This window comes from Oncorhynchus kisutch, linkage group LG14, assembly GCF_002021735.2.
Source record: "Oncorhynchus kisutch isolate 150728-3 linkage group LG14, Okis_V2, whole genome shotgun sequence".
Classification (NCBI taxonomy): Eukaryota; Metazoa; Chordata; class Actinopteri; order Salmoniformes; family Salmonidae; genus Oncorhynchus; species Oncorhynchus kisutch.
Genome location: NC_034187.2, coordinates 61,608,885 through 61,629,890, shown reverse-complemented (window position 1 = coordinate 61,629,890; position 21,006 = coordinate 61,608,885). Strand labels below are relative to the sequence as shown.

The 21,006-nt window shown below is 44.0% G+C and overlaps 2 protein-coding genes across 5 annotated transcripts; one reads left to right on the top strand and one right to left on the bottom strand.

Annotated features, from left to right (window-relative positions):
• Nucleotides 1-29: 29 nt before the first annotated feature.
• Nucleotides 30-13,833, top strand: LOC109903526 (cleavage and polyadenylation specificity factor subunit 1). Of its 3 annotated transcripts, none has more exons than XM_020500296.2 (35): nucleotides 30-224; nucleotides 712-880; nucleotides 1,036-1,063; nucleotides 1,329-1,462; nucleotides 1,666-1,746; nucleotides 1,857-2,005; nucleotides 2,238-2,384; nucleotides 2,576-2,715; nucleotides 2,835-2,945; nucleotides 3,191-3,284; nucleotides 3,921-4,008; nucleotides 4,261-4,413; nucleotides 5,087-5,138; nucleotides 5,471-5,565; nucleotides 5,672-5,746; nucleotides 5,925-6,005; nucleotides 6,280-6,519; nucleotides 6,710-6,851; nucleotides 7,017-7,195; nucleotides 7,311-7,453; nucleotides 7,651-7,840; nucleotides 8,149-8,355; nucleotides 8,471-8,560; nucleotides 8,691-8,846; nucleotides 9,028-9,388; nucleotides 9,500-9,584; nucleotides 9,737-9,878; nucleotides 10,092-10,244; nucleotides 10,531-10,707; nucleotides 12,358-12,424; nucleotides 12,535-12,582; nucleotides 12,715-12,870; nucleotides 13,082-13,211; nucleotides 13,337-13,475; nucleotides 13,594-13,833. In XM_020500296.2, the coding sequence occupies exons 2-35, from the start codon at nucleotides 737-739 to the stop codon at nucleotides 13,639-13,641; spliced, it is 4,425 nt and encodes a 1,474-aa protein (XP_020355885.2). In that variant the 5' UTR covers nucleotides 30-224; nucleotides 712-736; the 3' UTR covers nucleotides 13,642-13,833. The 3 variants fall into 3 exon arrangements, with proteins under 3 accessions (XP_020355885.2, XP_031644568.1, XP_031644567.1); XM_031788708.1 differs by having other exon boundaries at nucleotides 50-224; nucleotides 736-880; XM_031788707.1 differs by having other exon boundaries at nucleotides 50-224; nucleotides 720-880.
• LOC109903525 (uncharacterized aarF domain-containing protein kinase 5) lies at nucleotides 13,771-20,992 on the bottom strand. Of its 2 annotated transcripts, none has more exons than XM_020500295.2 (15): nucleotides 20,746-20,992; nucleotides 19,829-19,914; nucleotides 19,469-19,618; nucleotides 19,299-19,374; nucleotides 18,803-19,003; nucleotides 18,449-18,589; nucleotides 18,174-18,287; nucleotides 17,909-18,040; nucleotides 17,562-17,645; nucleotides 17,395-17,476; nucleotides 17,135-17,213; nucleotides 16,878-16,969; nucleotides 16,517-16,769; nucleotides 16,276-16,392; nucleotides 13,771-14,803 (listed from the first exon to the last, which is right to left on the bottom strand). In XM_020500295.2, exons 1-15 carry the CDS (start codon nucleotides 20,767-20,769, stop codon nucleotides 14,701-14,703), a joined length of 1,734 nt encoding a protein of 577 aa, XP_020355884.1. In that variant the 5' UTR covers nucleotides 20,770-20,992; the 3' UTR covers nucleotides 13,771-14,700. The 2 variants fall into 2 exon arrangements, with proteins under 2 accessions (XP_020355884.1, XP_031644569.1); XM_031788709.1 differs by lacking the exon at nucleotides 20,746-20,992 and adding an exon at nucleotides 20,060-20,482.
• Between the last annotated feature and the right edge of the window lie 14 nt (nucleotides 20,993-21,006).

Sequence of the window (21,006 nt, the reverse complement as noted above, 5' to 3'; positions counted from 1 at the left end):
AACTATTATTGCGTGGTTGCTTTTTCTTGACGAATTCAGTTTAGCTGCGCATTTGGGTCGAATGGCAGCCTGGGAAATGTTTGAATGAAAATAATTTCAACCTTTAATAAATGTATAGCTACAGTCATTGCTTAACCACACTATTATTTTTGTGAACTGAATTATGCTGCAATAAAAGTGAGACAAGACCCAAACTGGAAACTATCGTAGCTTGTTCGTAATAGGTAGGTTTATGTGATAAATTTGAACACCTGCTTGAAGCACGTTAGCAAGCAAGCTATCCAGCTAACCGACGCTAGTGGACCATTGGCAAGTTAGACAAACGGCTATTCCAAGTAGTTAGCGTTATTTTAAAACTCTTTAGCTAGCTACCAAACTAAATGGAAAAATAATATAACTAGTATTCTCCCAAATAAAGTAGCATTTGCTTCGTCCCGCAACGAGTCAGGCAAGTAAACGTTCGCAGACAGGCGAGCCAGCTAAAACATAATTGACCAGCTAGCTACTGTGCTAGCTAGCTTGCTAACAATCAACCCTGGATTGTATTTAAGCCTGACACCAATATGTTTAGCTACATTGTGCAACGTATTAGCTAACTTAGATATATATTTTTCTAACTAAGTAGTACTGGTGTAATATCCTTAGACGTATCTTCTAATATAATGCGTATTCAGATTCATATGTAGTTATTAACTCTGCTGTAACGTTAAGGTGCTTAGGGTGTGCTGCTTGCAGGATGTATGCCGTGTACCGCCAAGCCCACTCCCCCACCGCCATCGAGTTTTCTGTCTACTGCAACTTCATCTCCAACGAGGAGAAGAACCTGGTCGTCGCTGGAACATCACAGCTTTACGTCTACAGGATCATTCACGATGTGGAGGTAAAGTAGCTTTTAGCCGTGGTCGTCTTTCGTTCCTCAATCACTGATCAAAAGTACAATCAGATAAATAAATTGTAGCTACCGGTCGTGGGGAGTATGTTTTTTCCTTCATGACATCCAGTTTATTTATTTATATATTTGTCTTCATATTTCAGAATGCTTCAAAGACAGACAAATCACCAGGTATGTCCAAAACTGCCTTGCCTAGCAACGTTCTGGTGAATGAGCAGCTAATCCCAGACCTGGGGAAAAAGCACTATACTATGTTGGAACATTGGTAACATTTTGGGAGGCAACCTGTCTGTCTAGACTCTAGAGAGACTAGTGAACCACACTGTATGCTATTATTATGTTGTCAGCCTTCCTCAGACATGCACGTGCCAACGTTAGTCTCTGACATCTGATTTCTTCTTTGACACATTCTTGATCTTTTCCTTGTCCTCTGCAGATGTCAAGAGTCGTAAGGAGAAGCTTGAGCAGGTGGCTTGTTTCTCCCTGTTTGGTAACGTCATGTCCATGGCCTCTGTTCAGCTGGTAGGAGCCAACAGAGATGCTCTCCTGCTCAGCTTCAAAGATGCTAAGGTACCTGAAAGGTCTAGATTGATTGTTTTACTAATCCTAAACTCACAGCTTTCATTTTCCAGGTTTCTTTAGCCTACTTATTCTTTACATTTCAATGTTATCAATTACCATGTGGCAGTAGCTATACGTAGTAGGTGCAAGTAACCTGTCCAGGAAAATGTCTCTGACTGCTGTTTACAGTGTCCTGGTTTTGTTTACTCCAGCTGTCAGTGGTGGAGTATGATCCAGGAACACATGATCTGAAGACTCTCTCGCTTCACTTCTTTGAGGAGCCAGAGCTGAGGGTAAGAGGAAATTAACTGCTTGAAAAACATTCAAAGACATAATCTGCAAATTACTAAAATGAGCATATATGAAAAAGTTGTATCTTATTCCAGAATTGTTCTATCTCCAGGATGGGTTTGTCCAGAACCTGCACATCCCCATGGTCCGTGTGGACCCAGAGAACCGCTGTGCTGTGATGCTGGTGTATGGCACCCAGCTGGTGGTGCTGCCATTCAGAAAGGACACGCTTACTGACGAACAGGAGGGAGTAGTGGAAGGGTATGTAGACATATTTCATTTCATCATTTTATTAATTTAGTTAGGATAGACCACTCAGTAACATTTGCCACTTTTTCCAGAGAGTCCTAAAATCATAGCACCTCGTAGTGATATTTAGGATACCCATAGAATGCACTCTTGAGTTGTAGTAACTGTTATTTGAGGGGTTTTGCATTTGATGATTTCTTATCCAGTCATCTTGACTCATGTTTTATTTTACCACTGATTTAAGGCCCAAGTCCAGCTTTCTTCCCAGCTACATCATCGATGTCCGTGAGCTGGATGAGAAGCTTCTGAACATTGTCGATATGAAGTTCCTCCACGGTTACTATGAACCCACACTGCTCATCCTGTATGAGCCCAACCAGACGTGGCCTGGGTCAGTACACCACAACGGCACCTGTCTTCCTCTGTTCTGTCTGTCTGTCTGAGACCGCCACCCTAAACAAAAGTCTGCTGATGAGTTAACATGAAGAAGGCTAGGAACTTAGTCATGTCTTGTTCAGACCTGTTTATGTCTGGTAATATTGTGGTGTGCAGCTCTAGTCTGACCATGTCCTCCTCCTCCAGGCGTGTAGCAGTGAGACAGGACACCTGCAGTATCGTAGCCATCTCTCTCAACATCATGCAGAAGGTTCACCCTGTCATCTGGTCCCTCAGCAACCTGCCCTTTGACTGCACACAGGTCATGGCTGTGCCAAAGCCCATTGGTAATCACTCACTCCATTTATGGGTTCTTATATTCTGAGTTACATATGAAGAGACTTGTATGATCAGTTTCTAGATAATATCATGACTCAGATTGTGAATTTATTCCCATTGTTTCTAGGTGGTGTGGTGGTGTTTGCTGTCAACTCCCTGTTATACCTCAACCAGAGTGTTCCTCCATATGGAGTGTCACTCAACACACAGACCACTGGGACCACCGCCTTCCCCCTGCGTAAGTACTGACAGGACAATAGCACACACACATCAGTGTTCTCAAGCTCACCCTGCATATAGAAAAGAAAGCCACTTAGCCTATTTAATATTCCTAATATATTTATACCATGCCTAGGGAAGTAATTTGGTAACACTTACACTGCAATATACCTGCAGATATAAAGCGTTATAACATGTTGTAAGCGTGTAAGAGCCTTTATGTATTCTAATAAGGCTGATAAATCATGTGTGTTGGTGTTTCAGGTATACAGGAGGAGGTGAAGATCACACTAGATTGTTCCCAGTCCACCTTCATCGGCTCTGATAAGATGGTCATCTCTCTAAAGGGAGGAGAGATGTGAGTAGAGCCCACAACAGTTGTGATGGAATAGAGCCCGTAACAGTTGTGATGGAATTAGCTATGTATGCTGAACAAAATAATTAACGCAACGTGCAACAATTTCAAAGGTTTTACTGAGTTGCAGTTCATATAAGGAAATTAGTCAATTAAAATAAATAAATTAGGCCCTATTGTGTTGTGTGACACAACTGCACATTTTAGAGTGGCCTTTTATTGTCCCCGCACAAGGTGCACCTGTGTAATGATCATGCTGTTTAATCAGCTTCTTGATATGCTACACCTGTCAGGTGGATGGATTATCTTGGCAAAGGAGAAATGTTCACTAATGGATGAAAACACATTTGTGCACAATTTGAGAGAAATACGCTTTTTGTGCATATGGAACATTTCTGGGATCTTTTTTTCAGTTCATGGGACCAACACTTTACATGTTGCGTTTTTGATATTTTTGTTCAGTGTATATTTATTAGCCATAACTGCTTTATTAGACCGTGTTAAAGCAATTTTTTGTTCCCTCAAATTGGTGTGGCATAGTAGCAATAACTGCATTGTGTAGCAACAGCTAGAATGGCATTGTATTTTTTCATAACCTTGTAAGAGTCAGCTTTGACTGTGCCTGTCTTCTCTCCTCAGCTATGTGTTGACCCTGATCACTGATGGCATGAGAAGTGTCCGGGCCTTCCACTTTGACAAGGCTGCTGCCAGCGTCCTCACTACATGTGTAAGTAGGATACAGTAGCTGGGAAGAGAGAGTTGTTGGCATAGAAGGGGTGATATATACACACACAGACTCACTTAGATGTGAAGAATGCTGTGCAGTGATATTCTCAGTCTGCTGTCAATGGTTGGCCAAGAGAGAACTGGTCATAGAGGAGCTGTGGAAGTATAGAGGTTCCCCACCCCTCGCCCCTGTCTCTTCTCCTCGCCCCTGTCTCTTCTCATCCTCCTCGCCCCTGTCTCTTCTCCTCCCCAGATGATGACCATGGAGCCTGGGTATCTGTTCCTGGGGTCCCGGCTGGGAAACAGCCTCTTGCTGAAATACACAGAGAAGTACCAGGAGAATCCAGAGAAACCACCAGCGGAGGAGGACAAAGGGAAGGAAGAGGAGACCGATGAGGAGAAGCAGGTGAGTTGGTTAGATTTTTAGCTCCTATGTAGATATTCTCCTCAGTCTGGTCCCTGTGGCATATTGCTGTGAGTGATTCTGTCAAAAATGTAAAGATTCCGTAGATTTTTGATTCTAGTCAAGGCAAAGTTGATCAAATTGAGCTTCAAAATGTAGCCAGTTGTAAATGTCGACAAAAGAGGATGTTTCAAAAACAAGTAGCGGTCGCTGCCCTTCTTCTGTGCTCGTGTTCCACGTATAAACAGATTTTTAGCACTTCAACTGCTGTTGTGACTGGTCTTTGACTAGCAGATGTGGAAATATGCCACTTAATATGTGATGATGTCGCATATTATAGTTCACCCCTGAAAGAATAAGATGTTTTATTGTCACACATACTGGATAGGTGCAGTGAAATGTGTTGTTTTACAGTGTCAGCCATTGTAGTACAGTGGCCCTGGAGCAAATCAAGGTTAAGTGCTTTGCTCAAGGGCACATCGACAGGTAAAAAAATCCGTCACGGGTGTTCGAGCCAGTGTCCTTTCAGTTGCTAGTCCAACGACCTAACCGCTAGGCTACCTACCGGTTCAGTGTCCATTTTGTAAACAGAAATGCTAAATGAGTTGCTGATACACATTTCTATGTCTGTATTCTGATATAAATTGCAGAATTAACTTGAATTTGATAATTCCAGGAGGAACCTCCCAGTAAAAAGAAGAGAATTGATTCCTCTACCAACTTGACAGGTATTTGGACAGTTGTTGTATTTTATTTATTTTACTAGGCAAGTCAGTTAAGAACAAATTCTTATTTGTAATGATGGCCTAGGAACAGTGGGTTTAACTGCCTTGTTCAGGGGCAGAACGACAGATTTTTACCTTGTCAGCTCGGGGATTCGATCTAGCAACCTTTCGGGTACTGGCCCAACGCTCTAACCACTAGGCTTTGTATTACAATGTCTTGGTTGTGTCTTGCATATTACCCTTTACATATGTATGGAACTAACTGAGGTGATATGGTCATCTATAATGTTTTTATATTTCTAAATAATGTGTTTCCTCCCATGTCCTCTATCCAGCTGGTAAGAACCAACTGCCTGATGAGGTGGATGAAATTGAGGTGTACGGGAGCGAAGTGGCATCTGGCACTCAGTTGGCCACCTACTCCTTTGAGGTAGGACCCCTTGTTACCCCAGTAGAAGCTTTATCAGTTCATTATTCATATTCTAGTCTTGATTATTGTTGTCTTTACAATATGGTTTTCCTATATTTTCCTCCAGGTGTGTGACAGCATATTGAACATCGGACCATGTGCTGGTGCGTCCATGGGGGAGCCAGCCTTCCTCTCCGAAGAGGTACTTTTAATTCACAAAAGAGGTTTCTAACCTCCAGTCATGATGTCCATCATGGTTGTTGTATTTGTGAAAGCACTGATTTAATATCCAATACCTGTACCAAGTTATTTTCTCAAGCCCTTGCTATGCTAATAGTAAGATACACTAAGACTTGTCTCTGGTGTTTCTGTATCCACAGTTCCAGACTAACCCAGAGCCTGACCTGGAGATAGTGGTGTGTTCTGGCTTTGGGAAGAACGGGGGTCTATCTGTGCTTCAGGTAAATACTCTCCTCAACCGTTCTCTGTATTTCTGTGCGTGTGTGTGGCTGCACTGTGCTAAGACCTGTGGTGGTGAGGCCTATCTACCTCAGGTTCAGTGACTGTGCTACAGAGAAAGACCACTGATTGTTTGTGGCGCGTTAGAAGTAGCTGCCGGAAAACAATGTGAAGAGCTGCTATTTTCAGAGTCAGCTATGGGAGTTGGTGATTCAGTTTTTCCATCTGGCCATTGTTCTGCGACTATTGATGACTGTTTTGTGTGGCCAATTCCAGAGGAGCATCCGTCCCCAGGTGGTCACCACCTTTGAGCTGCCAGGTTGCCATGACATGTGGACTGTCATCCCCAATGAGATGAAGGAGAAAGGCAAGAAGAAAGACAAGCCTCCAGCAACGGAGGAAGAGGGTGAGACCCCTGAGGAAGAGGAGGCAGAGGAGAAGCCGGAGCCTGCGCCAGTGGAGGGCGACAAGAAAAAACATGGCTTCCTGATTCTCAGCAGAGAGGACTCCACCATGGTACACCTCCCACCTCATCTCTACACAGTACAGTTACACACTGCACCCCTAGACACACTCCAGTCTGAAAGGGAGCTTTTTCCTCCACTACAGAGCTCCAGCATGTTTAGACTGAGTGTGTAATGTTGATTAAGGGTAATGATTGAGGTCTATTGAAGGTAACTGGAACCCCTCCTGTGTGGTTCTCTAGATCCTGCAGACGGGCCAGGAGATCATGGAGCTGGACACCAGTGGTTTCGCCACCCAGGGGCCCACTGTGTTCGCTGGGAACATCGGAGACAACAAATACATCATCCAGGTCTCCCCCATGGGCATACGGCTACTGGAAGGAGGTAGAGAGATCTGTCCATCTTTCAATAAAATACTAAAATAATCCCTAATACTCTGTGTCCCTACCTCTCACTTGTACTCTTTCACTGACTGGAAAGCACTTTGTGACAACTGTTGCTGTAAAAATGGTTTCAGAAGTACATTTGATTGATTGACGTTCCTTCCAGTGACGCAGCTGCACTTCATCCCGGTGGACCTGGGTTCTCCCATAGTGCAGTGCTCCGTAGCGGACCCCTATGTGGTCATCATGACGGCAGAGGGAGTGGTCACCATGTTCGTCCTGAAGACCGACTCCTACATGGGCAAGACCCACCGGCTGGCCCTGCAGAAACCACAGATAGCTGCTGTGAGTCACGGTCATATCCTGTACTGTACAACTAAGCCAGGCAGTATTACAACCCGATGAATGAGTGAAAAAATAAGACTCTCAGACCGGTGACTCTCTCTGTCTCCCCGTGCAGCAACCCCGAGTGATTACGCTGTGTACGTTCCGTGACGTCAGCGGGATGTTCACCACAGAGAACAAGCAGACCTGTCACACCAAGGATCAAGACACCATGTTCAACAGCCAATCAGAGACTGAGACCATCATGCAGGATCTCAGGTAGGAGCCAATCATATAGAACCTCAGGTAGGATGTTTTTGAATAAAGTAGATTGTTTTGAACTGAAGAATGAAAGATAGGCCAGCTGTCCCCATGGACACTACGTTTTTGGGCTGCACCTCATTTCTTTAGACAGTGGAAGCACGGTCACCTCAGAGTTTATTAGTACAGCTCTGTCTTCCATGTCTCCTCTTTAGTAACACGGTGGATGATGAGGAGGAGATGTTATATGGAGACTGTAACCCCGCAGGCATCACCCCCACCAAGGACGAGTCCCACCCCGGCTACCGCACCTCTGGGGCCCTGGGTGGGGGGTCCGAGGGGAGGTCTGGACGAGCTGAACCGACACACTGGTGCATGATGGTCCGCGAGAACGGCGTCATGGAGGTTACGGTCAATGTCTCTATTTTATCAGCACAATTTTAGTAATAGCTGTATCAATACACTTTTTCTATTGTATCATAATCATTTTGTTGACTTAATTTACATAGCTGTTACAATTCTAATACTGTTTAATGCCAACTTTTATACTATGGTGCCATTTAGAGGTTGGATAAAAGCCCGGGGACTTTAAACTTATGTTCAGAAATTCACAAGAACTCAGTGGCCATAGCAATGAGTGTCACCACAACCGACAGGTGAACATTTTCTACAGGACAGAGCTAATCGTAAAACAACTTCCTCCTGTTCTCTAGATCTACCAGCTACCTGACTGGAGACTGGTGTTCCTGGTCAAGAACTTCCCTGTTGGCCAGAGAGTGTTGGTTGACAGCTCCGCCGGCCAATCAGCAGCCCAGGGGGAGGGGAAAAAGGAGGAAGTGACACGACAGGGAGAGATCCCATTGGTCAAAGAAGTGGCCCTTGTGTCGCTCGGCAACAACCACTGCAGACCCTACCTCCTGGTGAGTTTTCAGTACAGGTATTAAAGTAGAATGACAACACCAGAATATGTAGCAGTGGTACTTTGGGAAATTACTTTAGATAGAGCTGAGGTTTTATGTTGCGTTTCTTTCCCAGGTCCATGTTGAACAGGAGCTTCTGATCTATGAAGCATTCCCATATGACCAGCAGCAGGCTCAGAGCAACCTGAAGGTCCGCTTCAAGAAGGTAAGAAGAGCAAGGCCATTGGACAAGCTTTTTAGGACTAAGCTTAATCTGTGTCTAAGAAACCAGTCTTAAAATGCCCATTCAACACTGATAATTTATGTCTTCCAACTGTTCTCCTGTCTCTTCTCAGATGCCCCACAACATCAACTTCCGGGAGAAGAAGTCGAAGGTGAAGAAAGATAAGAAGGCTGAAGGTCAGGCTGGTCCCAGCGAGGAGGGGCCAGCGGTGGTCAAAGGTCGTGTGGCCAGGTTCAGATACTTTGAGGACATCTCTGGTTACTCTGGGGTAAGAGGTTCTCTTCCTACAGGACTATATCTACATCATGGGTAACGAAGGGTACGCTTTTAGATACTCAGGTTCCCTGCCGGATACATCTTGAAGGAGAGGTACTGCTGTCTGCACAGACTTTATATATCTATACTGTAGTTCTGTAGGTTCTCATGATGTTTCCTTGTTTGTGTGTCAGGTGTTCATCTGTGGCCCCTCCCCTCACTGGATGCTGGTGACATCACGAGGGGCATTGAGGCTCCACCCCATGACAATCGATGGACCAATTGAGTCCTTCTCCCCCTTCCACAACATCAACTGTCCCAAAGGCTTCCTCTACTTCAATAAGCAGGGTGAGCTGAGGATCAGTGTTCTACCCACGTACCTGTCGTATGACGCCCCCTGGCCAGTCAGGAAGATTCCTCTGAGGTGCACGGTTCACTATGTGTCCTACCATGTGGAGTCCAAGGTGTATGCAGTGTGCACCAGCGTGAAGGACCCCTGCACTCGCATCCCCAGAATGACTGGAGAGGAGAAGGAATTTGAGACCATAGACAGAGGTGGGACCAGTATATGCATTAGTCTCCATGACGTGCACATCACTTTCTCATTGGTTTAATACTTCGCTCATTCTTCCGCCATTAAAATTCCTTTGTGTTGTGTCTCTTCAGACGAGCGCTACATTCCTCCTCAGCAGGAGAATTTCTCCATTCAGCTCATATCTCCTGTCAGCTGGGAGGCCATCCCTAACACACGGTAACAACTGTAGCTACTGCAGCGCGGCCTCTAACATGAGGGATGTTCATTATAGAGCTGATGCATATTGATATAGATATCTTTTATATTTAAGCATCTAGGGCGTATTAGTGGGTGTCTGTTCTGACCTCCCTCTCTCTGATATTGGTCAGAATTGACCTGGAGGAGTGGGAACATGTGACGTGTATGAAGACTGTGGCGTTGAGGAGTCAAGAGACGGTGTCTGGGCTGAAGGGATACATAGCTGCTGGTACTTGTCTCATGCAGGGGGAGGAGGTCACCTGTAGGGGCCGGGTGAGTCACCAAAACTACTCTGACTACTGACTAGAGCCAGGAATATATTTTGGGCCCTAGTTATGTGCTGTAAGTTATAGTCTAAAGTAGGGTCCAGAGTTTGTCCTAGTCAGGAAACTCAGGACCTATTATGGAGTCCGACAGATAGATGATGCCTTTTGAAATCATGATGTTGATTTTAGTGTGGACTTATTTCTCTCTACTGTTGTCCAGATACTGATCCTGGATGTGATTGAGGTTGTCCCGGAACCTGGTCAGCCCCTGACGAAGAACAAATTCAAGGTTCTGTATGAGAAGGAGCAGAAGGGACCGGTCACAGCTCTGTGTCACTGCAGCGGATACTTGGTCTCTGCCATCGGACAGAAGGTGACAGACCCACCTCTGATTATACCGCTACAGATATCCCAATCTAGATCTATTTCCCACCCATCTCTCAATATAATTCTGTTCCGATTGACATTGTTTTCATTGTGTGGCCACCATGTTGCACTTGAGTGTATTTTTTTTATATTGAATTAGCCATTTATTATAAGAACTGGTCAGAAAGCCCTTTTAAGGAGCACAAGTACAGTATGTCAACCATCTCTCCTGTAACCCTGAGACAAAGTCCTGGTTGTGATCGACGCATCTGTCTATTCTCCTCTCTGTCTAGATTTTTCTGTGGAGTCTGAAGGACAACGACCTGACAGGCATGGCCTTCATTGACACCCAGCTTTACATCCACCAGATGTTTAGCATCAAGAACTTTATTGTGGCAGCTGATGTCATGAAGAGCATCTCTTTGCTCAGATACCAGCCTGAGAGTAAGACTCTTTCGCTAATTAGCAGGGTAAGACAGCAAGGCTACAGGACTACTTAAGTAATAACACAGGGGAGATGTCAAACCAACTTGAAAGTATTGTGTTTAAGTGGCACGTGATTTACCATCTTCTGACTCTCTGATGATCATTCTCTGAGTGGTTTTGTTCTATGTTAGTTTGTTGTTTATGGATTTAACTACATCCCCGATGAGGGTTCTGAACATGGATGAAAGAAAGCACGGTCTTTGTTCCCCTGTGGGATCCCAGTGTTTTTTGTGTGTCGAGTTTATCTTCCAGAGAGCAGTGCTGTGCTGGAGGGGATGATTAAATGATCAGGGCCGTTCTTCATGCCAGTGTTCTGAGTCTTAAGGTACTCTTCTCGCAATGCAGGGTTCCTCATTAGGCTAAATTCCCCCCAAGTGTGGAGTCGGTCCCCCAACTTGCTTCCATTCAGCCACAAGCATTAGTGAGGTTGGGCACTGATGCTGGGCGATTAGGCCTGGCTTGCAGTCGGCATTCCAATTCATCCCAAAGGTGTTCAATGGGGTTGAGGCCAGTGAAGTTTTTCCACACCGATCTCAACAAGCCTTTTCTGTATGGATCTCGCTTTGTGCACAGGGGCATTGTCATGCTGAAACAGGAAAGGGCTTTCCCCAAACTGTTGCCACAAAGTTGGAAACACAGAATTGTCTAGAATGTCATTGTATGCTGTAGCGTTAAGATTTATCTTCACTGGAACTAAGAGGCCTAGGCCAAACCATGAAAAACCCCAGACCATTTAACCAAACTTACAGTTGGCACTATGCATTCGGTCAGGAAGCGTTCTCCTGGACTCCGTGTACTACTCCCTGTGAAGCGCTGTACCAGATCTTCAGTTTCTTGGCAATTTCTCACATGGAATAGCCTTCATTTCTCAGAACAAGAATAGACTGACGAGTTTGAGAAGAAAGTCCTTTGTTTAAGGCCATTTTGAGCCTGTAATCGAACCCACAAATGATGATGTTCCAGATACTCAACTAGTCTAAAGAAGGCCAGTTTTATTGCTTCTTTTAATTAGAACAACAGTTTTCAGCTATGCTAACAATTTCTAATGATCAATTAGCCTTTTAAAATTATAAACTTGGATGAGCTAACACAACGTGCCATTGGAACACATGAGTGATTGTTGCTGATAATGGGCCTCTGTAGATATTCCATTTAAAAAATCTGCCGTTTCCAGCTACAATAGTCATTTACAACATTAACAATGTCTACACTGTATTTCTGATCAATTGGATGTTAATGGACAATTTATTTTGCTTTAATTTCAAAAACAAGGACACTTCTAAGTGACCCCAAACTTTTGAACGGTTGTGTGTGTATATATATTACACATGTTTGTTCTTGGAAGACTGTAAAATCACCAGGAAATGAGCTTAGTGATTTGAATCTAGGAAATCCTTTTCCAAGTATTCTCACTTGTATAGAGGCATATCTGATCATATCCCAATGTAATCCAGGTTAGAAATTATTCTGTTTTTGTCAAATATCTGTTTTGGATTCTTGTGGTCAATTTGTTATGTACAAATGATTTAACTACTGTATGTTCCTGCCCCCCGACCAAGGTAAAATCAGCCCACGGCTGAATGTAATTGGGGACCCCTGTCTTAATGGTTTTGTTTCTGTGTTTGGTTCCCTAGGACGCCAAGCCTCTGGAGGTCTACAGTGTAGAGTTTATGGTGGATAACAACCAGCTGGGATTCTTGGGTAAGGTTTATATAACTTTGGTAGTTAGCCTGGTAGTGTTATCCTGGTTAACTCTTTGGATGGAGCCTATATATGCCTAGACCTCTCAAAGTGAACTTATTCTGTTTCAGTGTCTGACCGAGATCAGAACATATCGGTGTACATGTATCTGCCTGAAGGTAAGTGATAACGTAAACCGGGTAATACTGTCCCACAAACATCACAATATCAAATAAAGGCCGAGGTGTGATGACAAACTGCAGCTCCACCATGTCATGATCACATAACTGGTACTTTGCGTCCTGCTGTAGCTAAGGAGAGTTTCGGGGGCATGCGTCTGCTGAGGAGGGCAGACTTCAACGTGGGAGCTCATGTCAACGCCTTCTGGAGGATGCCCTGTCGAGGGGCACTGGACACAGCCACCAAAAAGACCCTGGCCTGGGACAACAAGCAAATCACATGGTTTGGTAGGACACAATTTTGACTTTGAGATTTTGTATTGACTGACACAGTAGAAGAAGCTGTGAAGGGTTGTCTGTTGAAAATCTTGCTTCAGTTGGCCTGGTATGCTCCTCCTGGTATGTTCTCAGAAGGATGACCATGATTTTGTCAGTAGCTTAAAAAAAAAAATGGATTTAGAGCTTTAGTAGTAATTCTTCTCCTCTTCCCTCCCTACAGCCACTCTGGATGGCGGCATCGGGTTGCTGCTACCCATGCAGGAGAAGACCTACCGCAGATTGCTGATGTTGCAGAATGCTCTCACCACCATGCTGCCACACCACGCCGGGTTAAACCCCAAGGCATTCAGGTAACTTACCACACATCACTGATAACTGTTGTGGTAATCATTCTCTCCATGCCTCTAAAGTAGGCAACACTTAAATACTTTAAGCTTTCAATTGGCTTTTTATTTTTTTGGATCTTGTCCTCCAGGATGTTGCATGCTGACCGGCGGCAGCTCCAGAACGCAGTGCGGAACATTCTGGATGGAGAGCTGCTCAACAAGTACCTGTACCTCAGCACCATGGAGCGCAGTGAGCTGGCCAAGAAGATTGGCACCACCTCTGATATAGTGAGTATTATTAGTGTTCTACAAAACTAGCATCTTAATGTTTCGTCCCCATCTTAATCATGGTCCAAATCACTATTAGTTATGAGATGTTTGAATGAAGTATTTCTTTCCGTTTCAGATCTTGGATGATCTCCTTGAGGTTGACAGGGTGACTGCTCATTTCTGAGAGCAGCATCCTTGACTACGTGTGAGACCCAGGATCTTCCATCGGAAAATGATTTTTGGTATCTATGTTCTGTATGGAAACTTATGCTTTTAATCAATTTTGTTCAGTCATAAGGAGTTCGTAAACATGTTTCTCAGAATATTTTGTAAGTAAACTTTATTAAAAAAAGTGGATTGTACACTGCTTTAATCAGCTTGGTCTTTTAGCTTCAAATAATTTGAGATCTGCACCTGTAACATGCAAATCTATCATGGACATCAATGCATTATTTACAAGAGAAAGAATTCCAAGGGGAGGTAGGGCACTTCATTTAAAGTACAATACAATTTTAAAAGATTTCTTCAGCAGCATTAGCTTTTGCAGTTAGGTGGGTGCTTGAGTGATAACCAAATATTTCCAAAAGGGATGAACATTTGACTTGACCAAACTACATGTCTGCAGTAAAAGTCATCTCAGCATCTATAAGCCCTATTATCCAGGTAATGCAACAAGATTTAAAAATCTGGAATGTTGTGACTAAACATGTGCTATTAATAAGATTTGATGAGAAGGCCGACTTTAATCTCATTCAAGTCAGATTGCAACAGCAAGAATCTTGGCTAAAAGGAATCACTTCAGGCTTTTTACCTACACATACTGCAATCATTCATCCCCAGTGAATGAGGTCAAATAAACCATCAAAATAAATGGTTCTACATTTGTAATCATTAACTTGTGTTCATGTCATGCCAGTTGACATTCCTTGGAGGCATTGAGACAGTGCTCCTCAATACCATGACTCCTGGCGAGTCAAGTCTTTGGCTTGGAGCTGTATTTGGTGCTTTTTCCCTGTCCTGACTAAGACACAAGTCAAAAAAATATTTTAAAGTCTACACATTCTGCCAAAGCAGATTTGGCATGTACTGTAGATGTTAAATGCATAGCACCATTGTAGCAGCCCAACTGACAACTATCATATTAAACTACTTAGTTATCTTCCTGTCAAACGGGGTGCATTTCTTGAGCTTTAATCGGGAGTCAGTAGTCTCAGGTATGCAGCTGAGGTCAGGGTCTCAACCTCTACTTCAGGTATTGGTCGACTTCCTCATCCAGCGATATGAGGTTAAAGTAAGACAACAGGTACAGCAGGTATCGTGTCAGACGCATCGTCGCCATTTCTGACCTGGGAAGAAAATGATTAATGTTTTAGGCCATCTTGTAGGAACAAAAAATGCTGATGTATTTTGGGTAATGTCTGGAGCAAGACCTACCCAGTTGGGTCTACTGCTATGCATTCAGTGGCCAGCTTATTAGGTACAGAAAATGGTTTGCTCCTACAGACAGTGAGTCACGTGGCTGTGGCTTGCTATAGAAAAGCAGGCAGACAGGCATCCATTTACTGTTAGTGGGCAAAGTGTGTGACCGAGTGTGGTATGATCAGTGCCAGGGATACCGGTTCCAGCATCGCCGAAGTTGCCGGGCCTCCTTGGCTTTTCACGCACAACATTGGGAAACGCTGCCCTAGACAAACTCTGTCCTCTGGTCCCTAAGGGCTGCATGTTTTGTTTTTTGCCCCAACACTACACAGCTGATTCAAATGATCAAAGCTTGATTATTTGAAATCAGATGTGTAGTGCTAGGGCAAAAACCAGAAAGTGCACCCTCCCTGGAGTCCTGAGGACGGGGAAACTCTGGTCTAAATAGGGTTTACAGAGAATGGTGCGACAAACAAAACATCCAGTCAGCGGGAGTTCTGTGGGCACAAAAACTGCTTGAGAGGTCGAAGGAGAATGGCAAGAATTGTGCACGCTAACAAGCAGGTAAATAACAGCGCATTACAACAGTGGTGTGCAGAAAGGCATCTCTGAACACACAACTCATTGGTCCTTGTCACACTGCAGCAGAGGACCACACCAGGTTCTACTCCTATCAGCTACAAACAAGAAGCAGCTCCAGTGGGCACGCCCTCACTGGACAATTGAGGAGTGGAAAAACATTGCCTGGTCTGACAAGTCCCAGTTCCTGTTGCTTCAGGATTTGGCATAGGCAGCATGAGTCTATGGCCCCATCCTGCCTGGTGTCAACGGTACAGGCTGGTGGGGAATGTTTTCTTGGCACACGTTAGGTCCTTTGATACCAATTGAGCAATGTTTTCATGCCCCTGAAGAATACAGAGAGATCTGGAGGCAAAGCGTGTTGACACTTGCGCTCTTAGATACAGTGCGGGTAGGCTAGTCTACATTATGGAATTACGGACAAATGCGAGAATATTGGGATTTGTCAAACTGCAGTCAAGCATCATGTCATCAGAATAAGACCCTCAATATTTATAGGAAAGGAGCATCAAGATCACTGTGCCCCTTCACCACATTGATATTCATAAGTTCTCATCTGTAGCCTAAAACTGCATGCTTTCCCCAGTCGTAGTGGGAAGACCACACTATCACACGTGACTCCAAGTTTACTTTGATATGTTATATTTGCGCATAAAGGAATTTCTGCCATTTCTCACAATCTTACCGTCGGCATTCATAAAATTGTACCGAAACTTCCATCACAGCTGTCATGATTATAAATGTTTTATACAGCATGATTTTACTCAAACTATATGGAAACGTGGTTACTGAGTGTATAGTGTTGAGGTTAATTCGTTACCTCAGGGCATACTCGAATTTGAGGCTCTCCCAGGAGGTCCACACCCATCGGAACACCCTGAACCTGGGAAGAACTCCCGGCCTCTCTGCCCAGAGCCGCCCCCAGCCTTGCACAGCGCTGGAGACAGGACAATAGGTTAGTAAGTAAATACAACTGCTACTATTCGAAACAGTCGTCTGTTCGCCTCTTAAGCCATGACAAAGTATCTGTCTACCGGAGCTCACAGCCTGATATGACTAACCTCTTGGCCATGACACAGTATCTGTCTACCGGAGCTCCCAGTGTGATGTTGATGCTGCGGACCGTGTTGATGTTCCTAAACACCAGCAGCATGGGGCGTGGCATGGACTTGAGAACGACCATGATGTTGTCAAAGTGATTGACAGCCATGTCCCTCATATAGGATGTCTCTTCACGACTCAGGATGTTGGACAGACCCAGCTCCCGCATGTTGATTGGCCGCTGCAGCAGCATCTCACAGAAGATGAAGTAGTCTGATTGGATAGGAATAAGGATATTGTAAGCATGTTATTAGTCTGAGACTGGATTTCTTTAAGGCATAGGACTTCTGTTTGAAATAATGATATTAGTTGTCCTCTCACCTTTGACCCCCAGGCTGTTGGAGTACCTTTTCATGGCAGTGTCGTCTCTCAGGACTATGGACCGCCACAGTTTACACAGCGCTACCCTGTCACTTACAGGGTCAAAGGTTTGGTGATGATTTAACATACAAGCTGTACTATAAAAAAAATGATTGATTACATTGCAAGGTTGTAGGTTCTAAAATGTATCCACACCACTGAGCTGCTTTGGATAAAAGTGTCTGCTAAATGGCTTATGATTATAGTTTAAATCTTACATTTCACTGAGGTATTCATACAGACCATGATCCAACAGTACTAGCTCTGCCTTCTTGTCTGGACCTCTTCTCACAAGCACTGTGACATGGTACAGAACATGCACTCAAGGTCACCAAGTCATTTTTAGCAAATATTGTTGAACAGTTAGTTATTTGTTATCAACTTGACTTATATAAAAAGTTATCTGTAAAAATCGCTTGGAAACTGCCCTGATACAAGTTAGAGTTCAGCAGAAACTGTAAACATGCCCCTGACCTACCGTTTCCTGGGTGAGGGTCAGCGTGAATGAAGCCTGTGTAAAATATCTGCTCTGCAAACGTACGGATCAGCTTGTCAGCAGTCTGGGAAAAAAACGGTTTCTATGCTTATCCGAGTACTAATGAGCATAGACAAAGGCTGCTCTACGGTGTCACGATCGGTACTCACATCTTTCAAGCTAAGTCCTTGTCTTTTGATTTCTTCCACATTGTTGATTTTGCAGCCTTCACAGAACTCTGCAGTCAACACTCTCTAAAGAAATGGTCTGTTTATTACAGTACAATAATACAAAAGTGGTCAAAAAGGTATCAAAGGCGTTTAGACAGGCAGCCTAATACTGATTTTTTTTCCCCCACCAATTTATCTTTTGACCAATCAGATCTGAAAAAGAGTGATGTTAAAAGATCTGTCATTGGTCTAAAGACAGTGGGAGAAAAAAAAAGAACATCTGAAATGAGCTGCCTATTTGAACACAACCATTGTAATTTACAGCAGTGAATAGTTCTGGGTCTCACCTTGCTGGTTTGGTCCCAGTAAACCTTTGGCACGATGACAAATTTGAAGTGTTTCAGTTCCTCTGCACACCTCTCAGAGTTCCTGGCCTCATTCTCAAAGTCTAGCTCCTGAGCCAATGTCCCCTTCAAGTCCTAATATTGTCAGAGAATGCCAACGTTAGGTTAGAATAGGGGACCATGCCTATCTAATCATGCTCTGCGAGGTATTATCTGATGTCAAAAAAAGCATTTTCAGACAAATTAGCAGAAAAGTTTAAGCCCTTACTTTGAGGACCCATCTGAAGCCAAAGCTGGGGTGCATGAACTTTATAACGTCCAAAAGGATCTCCAGAGTCCTGATGTCACCGTCGAACCGATCCCTGAGGTCTATGTACTGCACCTGGAGAAGAGGAAGAGGTTACAATTCAGAATAAGGAGTGATACCTAGCCTGGTTTAACCAAAGTGGTCTGTTTGGTTTAATCAGGCAAGGTGAAGAGTAAATCATACACAGTGAACCATTAACTGTGGCTGAATGTGTTGTACAGTTAACCTGAACCCACTTTGACAGCAACAGGAGTCCCGTCCTGCAGCTCTGCCTTGTGGACCTGAGCCAGACTGGCTGCTGCGATGGGCTCATAGTCAAACTTCTTAAACATCCTGTCTGGAGTAGTGTTGAAGTCCTCTCTGAACAGAGAGTCTACCTGGTAGAACGTGACAGATCATTTCATGTAAGTGTGTTTCTCAACACTTTTCATTGTAAATTATAAAATTGACAGTTCTAGCCTCGCATTATGAATGGCCAAGAGGCATTCAAAGCCATGACAACTATAAGCATGGCTCCCTCATCACTTTCACTACATATTGCTTCATTAACTACTCAATGTTTGACAAGACAAAAATACTGCAGGTCTTACCTCCTTGTATCTCCTGTTAAGAGCCTTATCCTCCAGGACATGCAGTGTCTTGACGTACTCAGGAGGCAGCAGGTGGTTGAAAGCACACAGTCCCTGTCCAAGTTTAACATATATCCCTCCGTTCTGCACCGCTCCCGCCACCATGCTGTCTGCTGCCCTTTGGTGGCACAATGACATCCCTGCCACGAATGATGAGCTGCTCTGGCAACACAGAGGGGAAGACGGGATTGAACTACAGAGATCGTTTCAGACTCACACCATTGTTTAGCAGACAGACACATAGGGCTGTCACAATTCATAATGGTCGCGTTCCCCTGCTCAGACGTTGCATGCACCAACCAATGGTTGCGGGCCACGTAACTGTGCTGTCAGGCACCAGATCACTATAACATATGTGGTTAGCGGATGCTTAAAAATACCGATACAGACGTTCTAAGATCTGGCATGCGTCAGCAACACCTAGACAGAGGAACCATATGTATTCTGTCAAACTTACCTCGTCCATGCAACGTAACGTCACATTGGAGGTCCACCAATAATCTACTGAGATATAGAGTCCTACATATATAGACCTGTAGGGACAGAGAGAGGGACATGGTTTGAGTAACTCAAAAAGGAAATTACTCAAAATATTTGACCACATGCAAAAAGGATGACGAGACCCACCTACAGAAGCGACCGACTCCCTTCACCAAGATCTTCATCTTCCGTCTCTCTCGAGGTTCCGCAAAGGCGTACTGGACCCCCACCACCGCGGGAACACTCACCGCCACACCCAGAAACATCTTCCTGAACAACCCTCGGCTCTTCCCTGGCCTGAGAGGAGACGACATGGGCATTTCAGCAACCGTGTGTGTACATTTCTTTCGATGTTGCTTTCTGGAAGGTTACAGTGTTTGACTAACTGCTATAAAGTTCTGCTTCCTGCCTAGGTGGTGTACTTGTACATCAAGCTGACAGACGCTATAGGAACAGGAGCTTGGCCATTGTCTCAGACAAGGTGTAGTTGTGTAGTTAGTATAGTACCTTTGTGAGCTGAAGGATCTGTACAGTTGTGGATGTGGGTGGGGACATCTTCGCAGCAGGGCCAAATGAGGCCAACACAACCTTAACTACAGAATGACAAAAACACCACTACAATTAGTGTCACTTTGAAGCATCAACTTAAAACGAATCCACTGTTTTTGCTAGTCACTGTAGACATGCTGGGAAACACCATCCCTAGAAAAGTAGAGAAAAACAAACTCTGCATGTTACCATGTTAAATTGAATAACATGGAGAGTGGTGTTGGGGACTGCATCAAGGCCACTCTCCATAGGCCAGAACAGGCTGCTGTTTTCCTTAACCATCTAGCAGAGGACAAACTGTTTCCAGAGTAGTAGATTTATAGATAGATCCTTTCTATGTCAGGTCACTGACCACGTGCACACACGCGATTACTCATGCTACCCTGTTTCCCATGGCATTGAATAAAACACGTGACAACTTATAAGTAATGGAGGGTAAACTACGATCTCAAAATTAGGGACGTCACACGAGCTCTTGAACTCGTTTAGCGAGTTTGTACGTCGACCTCTGATTTTAGTATGGTGGTTATACATTGCATTAGGTTCTACATTGCATCAAATGTCCAAGCGCATTTCCTGTGTGTTAGAGAGTAACGTTAGTTATTGGAATTTGACCAACCCTTGCTAGTGGGATATGTAAATAAAAGTGTCACGTTAACATACAAAGCGCACACATACATTTAACCTAGTCATTATTTTTTATGACATTTAATCCATACATGCATAGACTGTTAAATGTCAGGTGTTGATTTAGAAGGTATGTACAGGCATATTTTAATTTGGTGTAGTTATTTATGTTACTATAGTATAACTAGTTAGCCTAACGTTACCAAGCAAGGAAAAGATTAAAAAAAATAAAAAACAGTTCAACTCACTGCTTTGAAGGTCTCCCACGCCATGTTCAGCCTATACACTCACTGTGCTCTCTTCTCACTAATATGTAGTTTAAAAAAAAATACAATTGTATAAAAAAAAAAAAGTATAGCCTCTATTCGATTGTAACTGCCTCCTCCCGTTTCAGATCGTACTTGATTTCCTGAACTGGCTACAAATGATATAAGGACACATTGGGCACGAAAATGATCACGTGACAAATGGTCCGAATGTGACCGAAGATTCTCCAGTGAAAAGATTCC

Excerpts from the sequence above, each read along its gene's own strand:
- LOC109903526 (XM_020500296.2), top strand. The coding sequence starts at position 737 with ATGTATGCCGTGTACCGCCAAGCCCACTCCCCCACCGCCATCGAGTTT. Across the intron at positions 881-1,035 it reads GGATCATTCACGATGTGGAG|AATGCTTCAAAGACAGACAA; the intron begins GTAAAGTAGCTT and ends TTCATATTTCAG. Across the intron at positions 7,841-8,148 it reads GCGAGAACGGCGTCATGGAG|ATCTACCAGCTACCTGACTG; the intron begins GTTACGGTCAAT and ends CCTGTTCTCTAG.
- LOC109903525 (XM_031788709.1), bottom strand. The coding sequence starts at position 20,152 with ATGGTTAAGGAAAACAGCAGCCTGTTCTGGCCTATGGAGAGTGGCCTT. Across the intron at positions 19,619-19,828 it reads AGATCCTTCAGCTCACAAAG|GCCAGGGAAGAGCCGAGGGT; the intron begins GTACTATACTAA and ends GTCTCCTCTCAG. Across the intron at positions 16,770-16,877 it reads CAACAGCCTGGGGGTCAAAG|ACTACTTCATCTTCTGTGAG; the intron begins GTGAGAGGACAA and ends CTATCCAATCAG.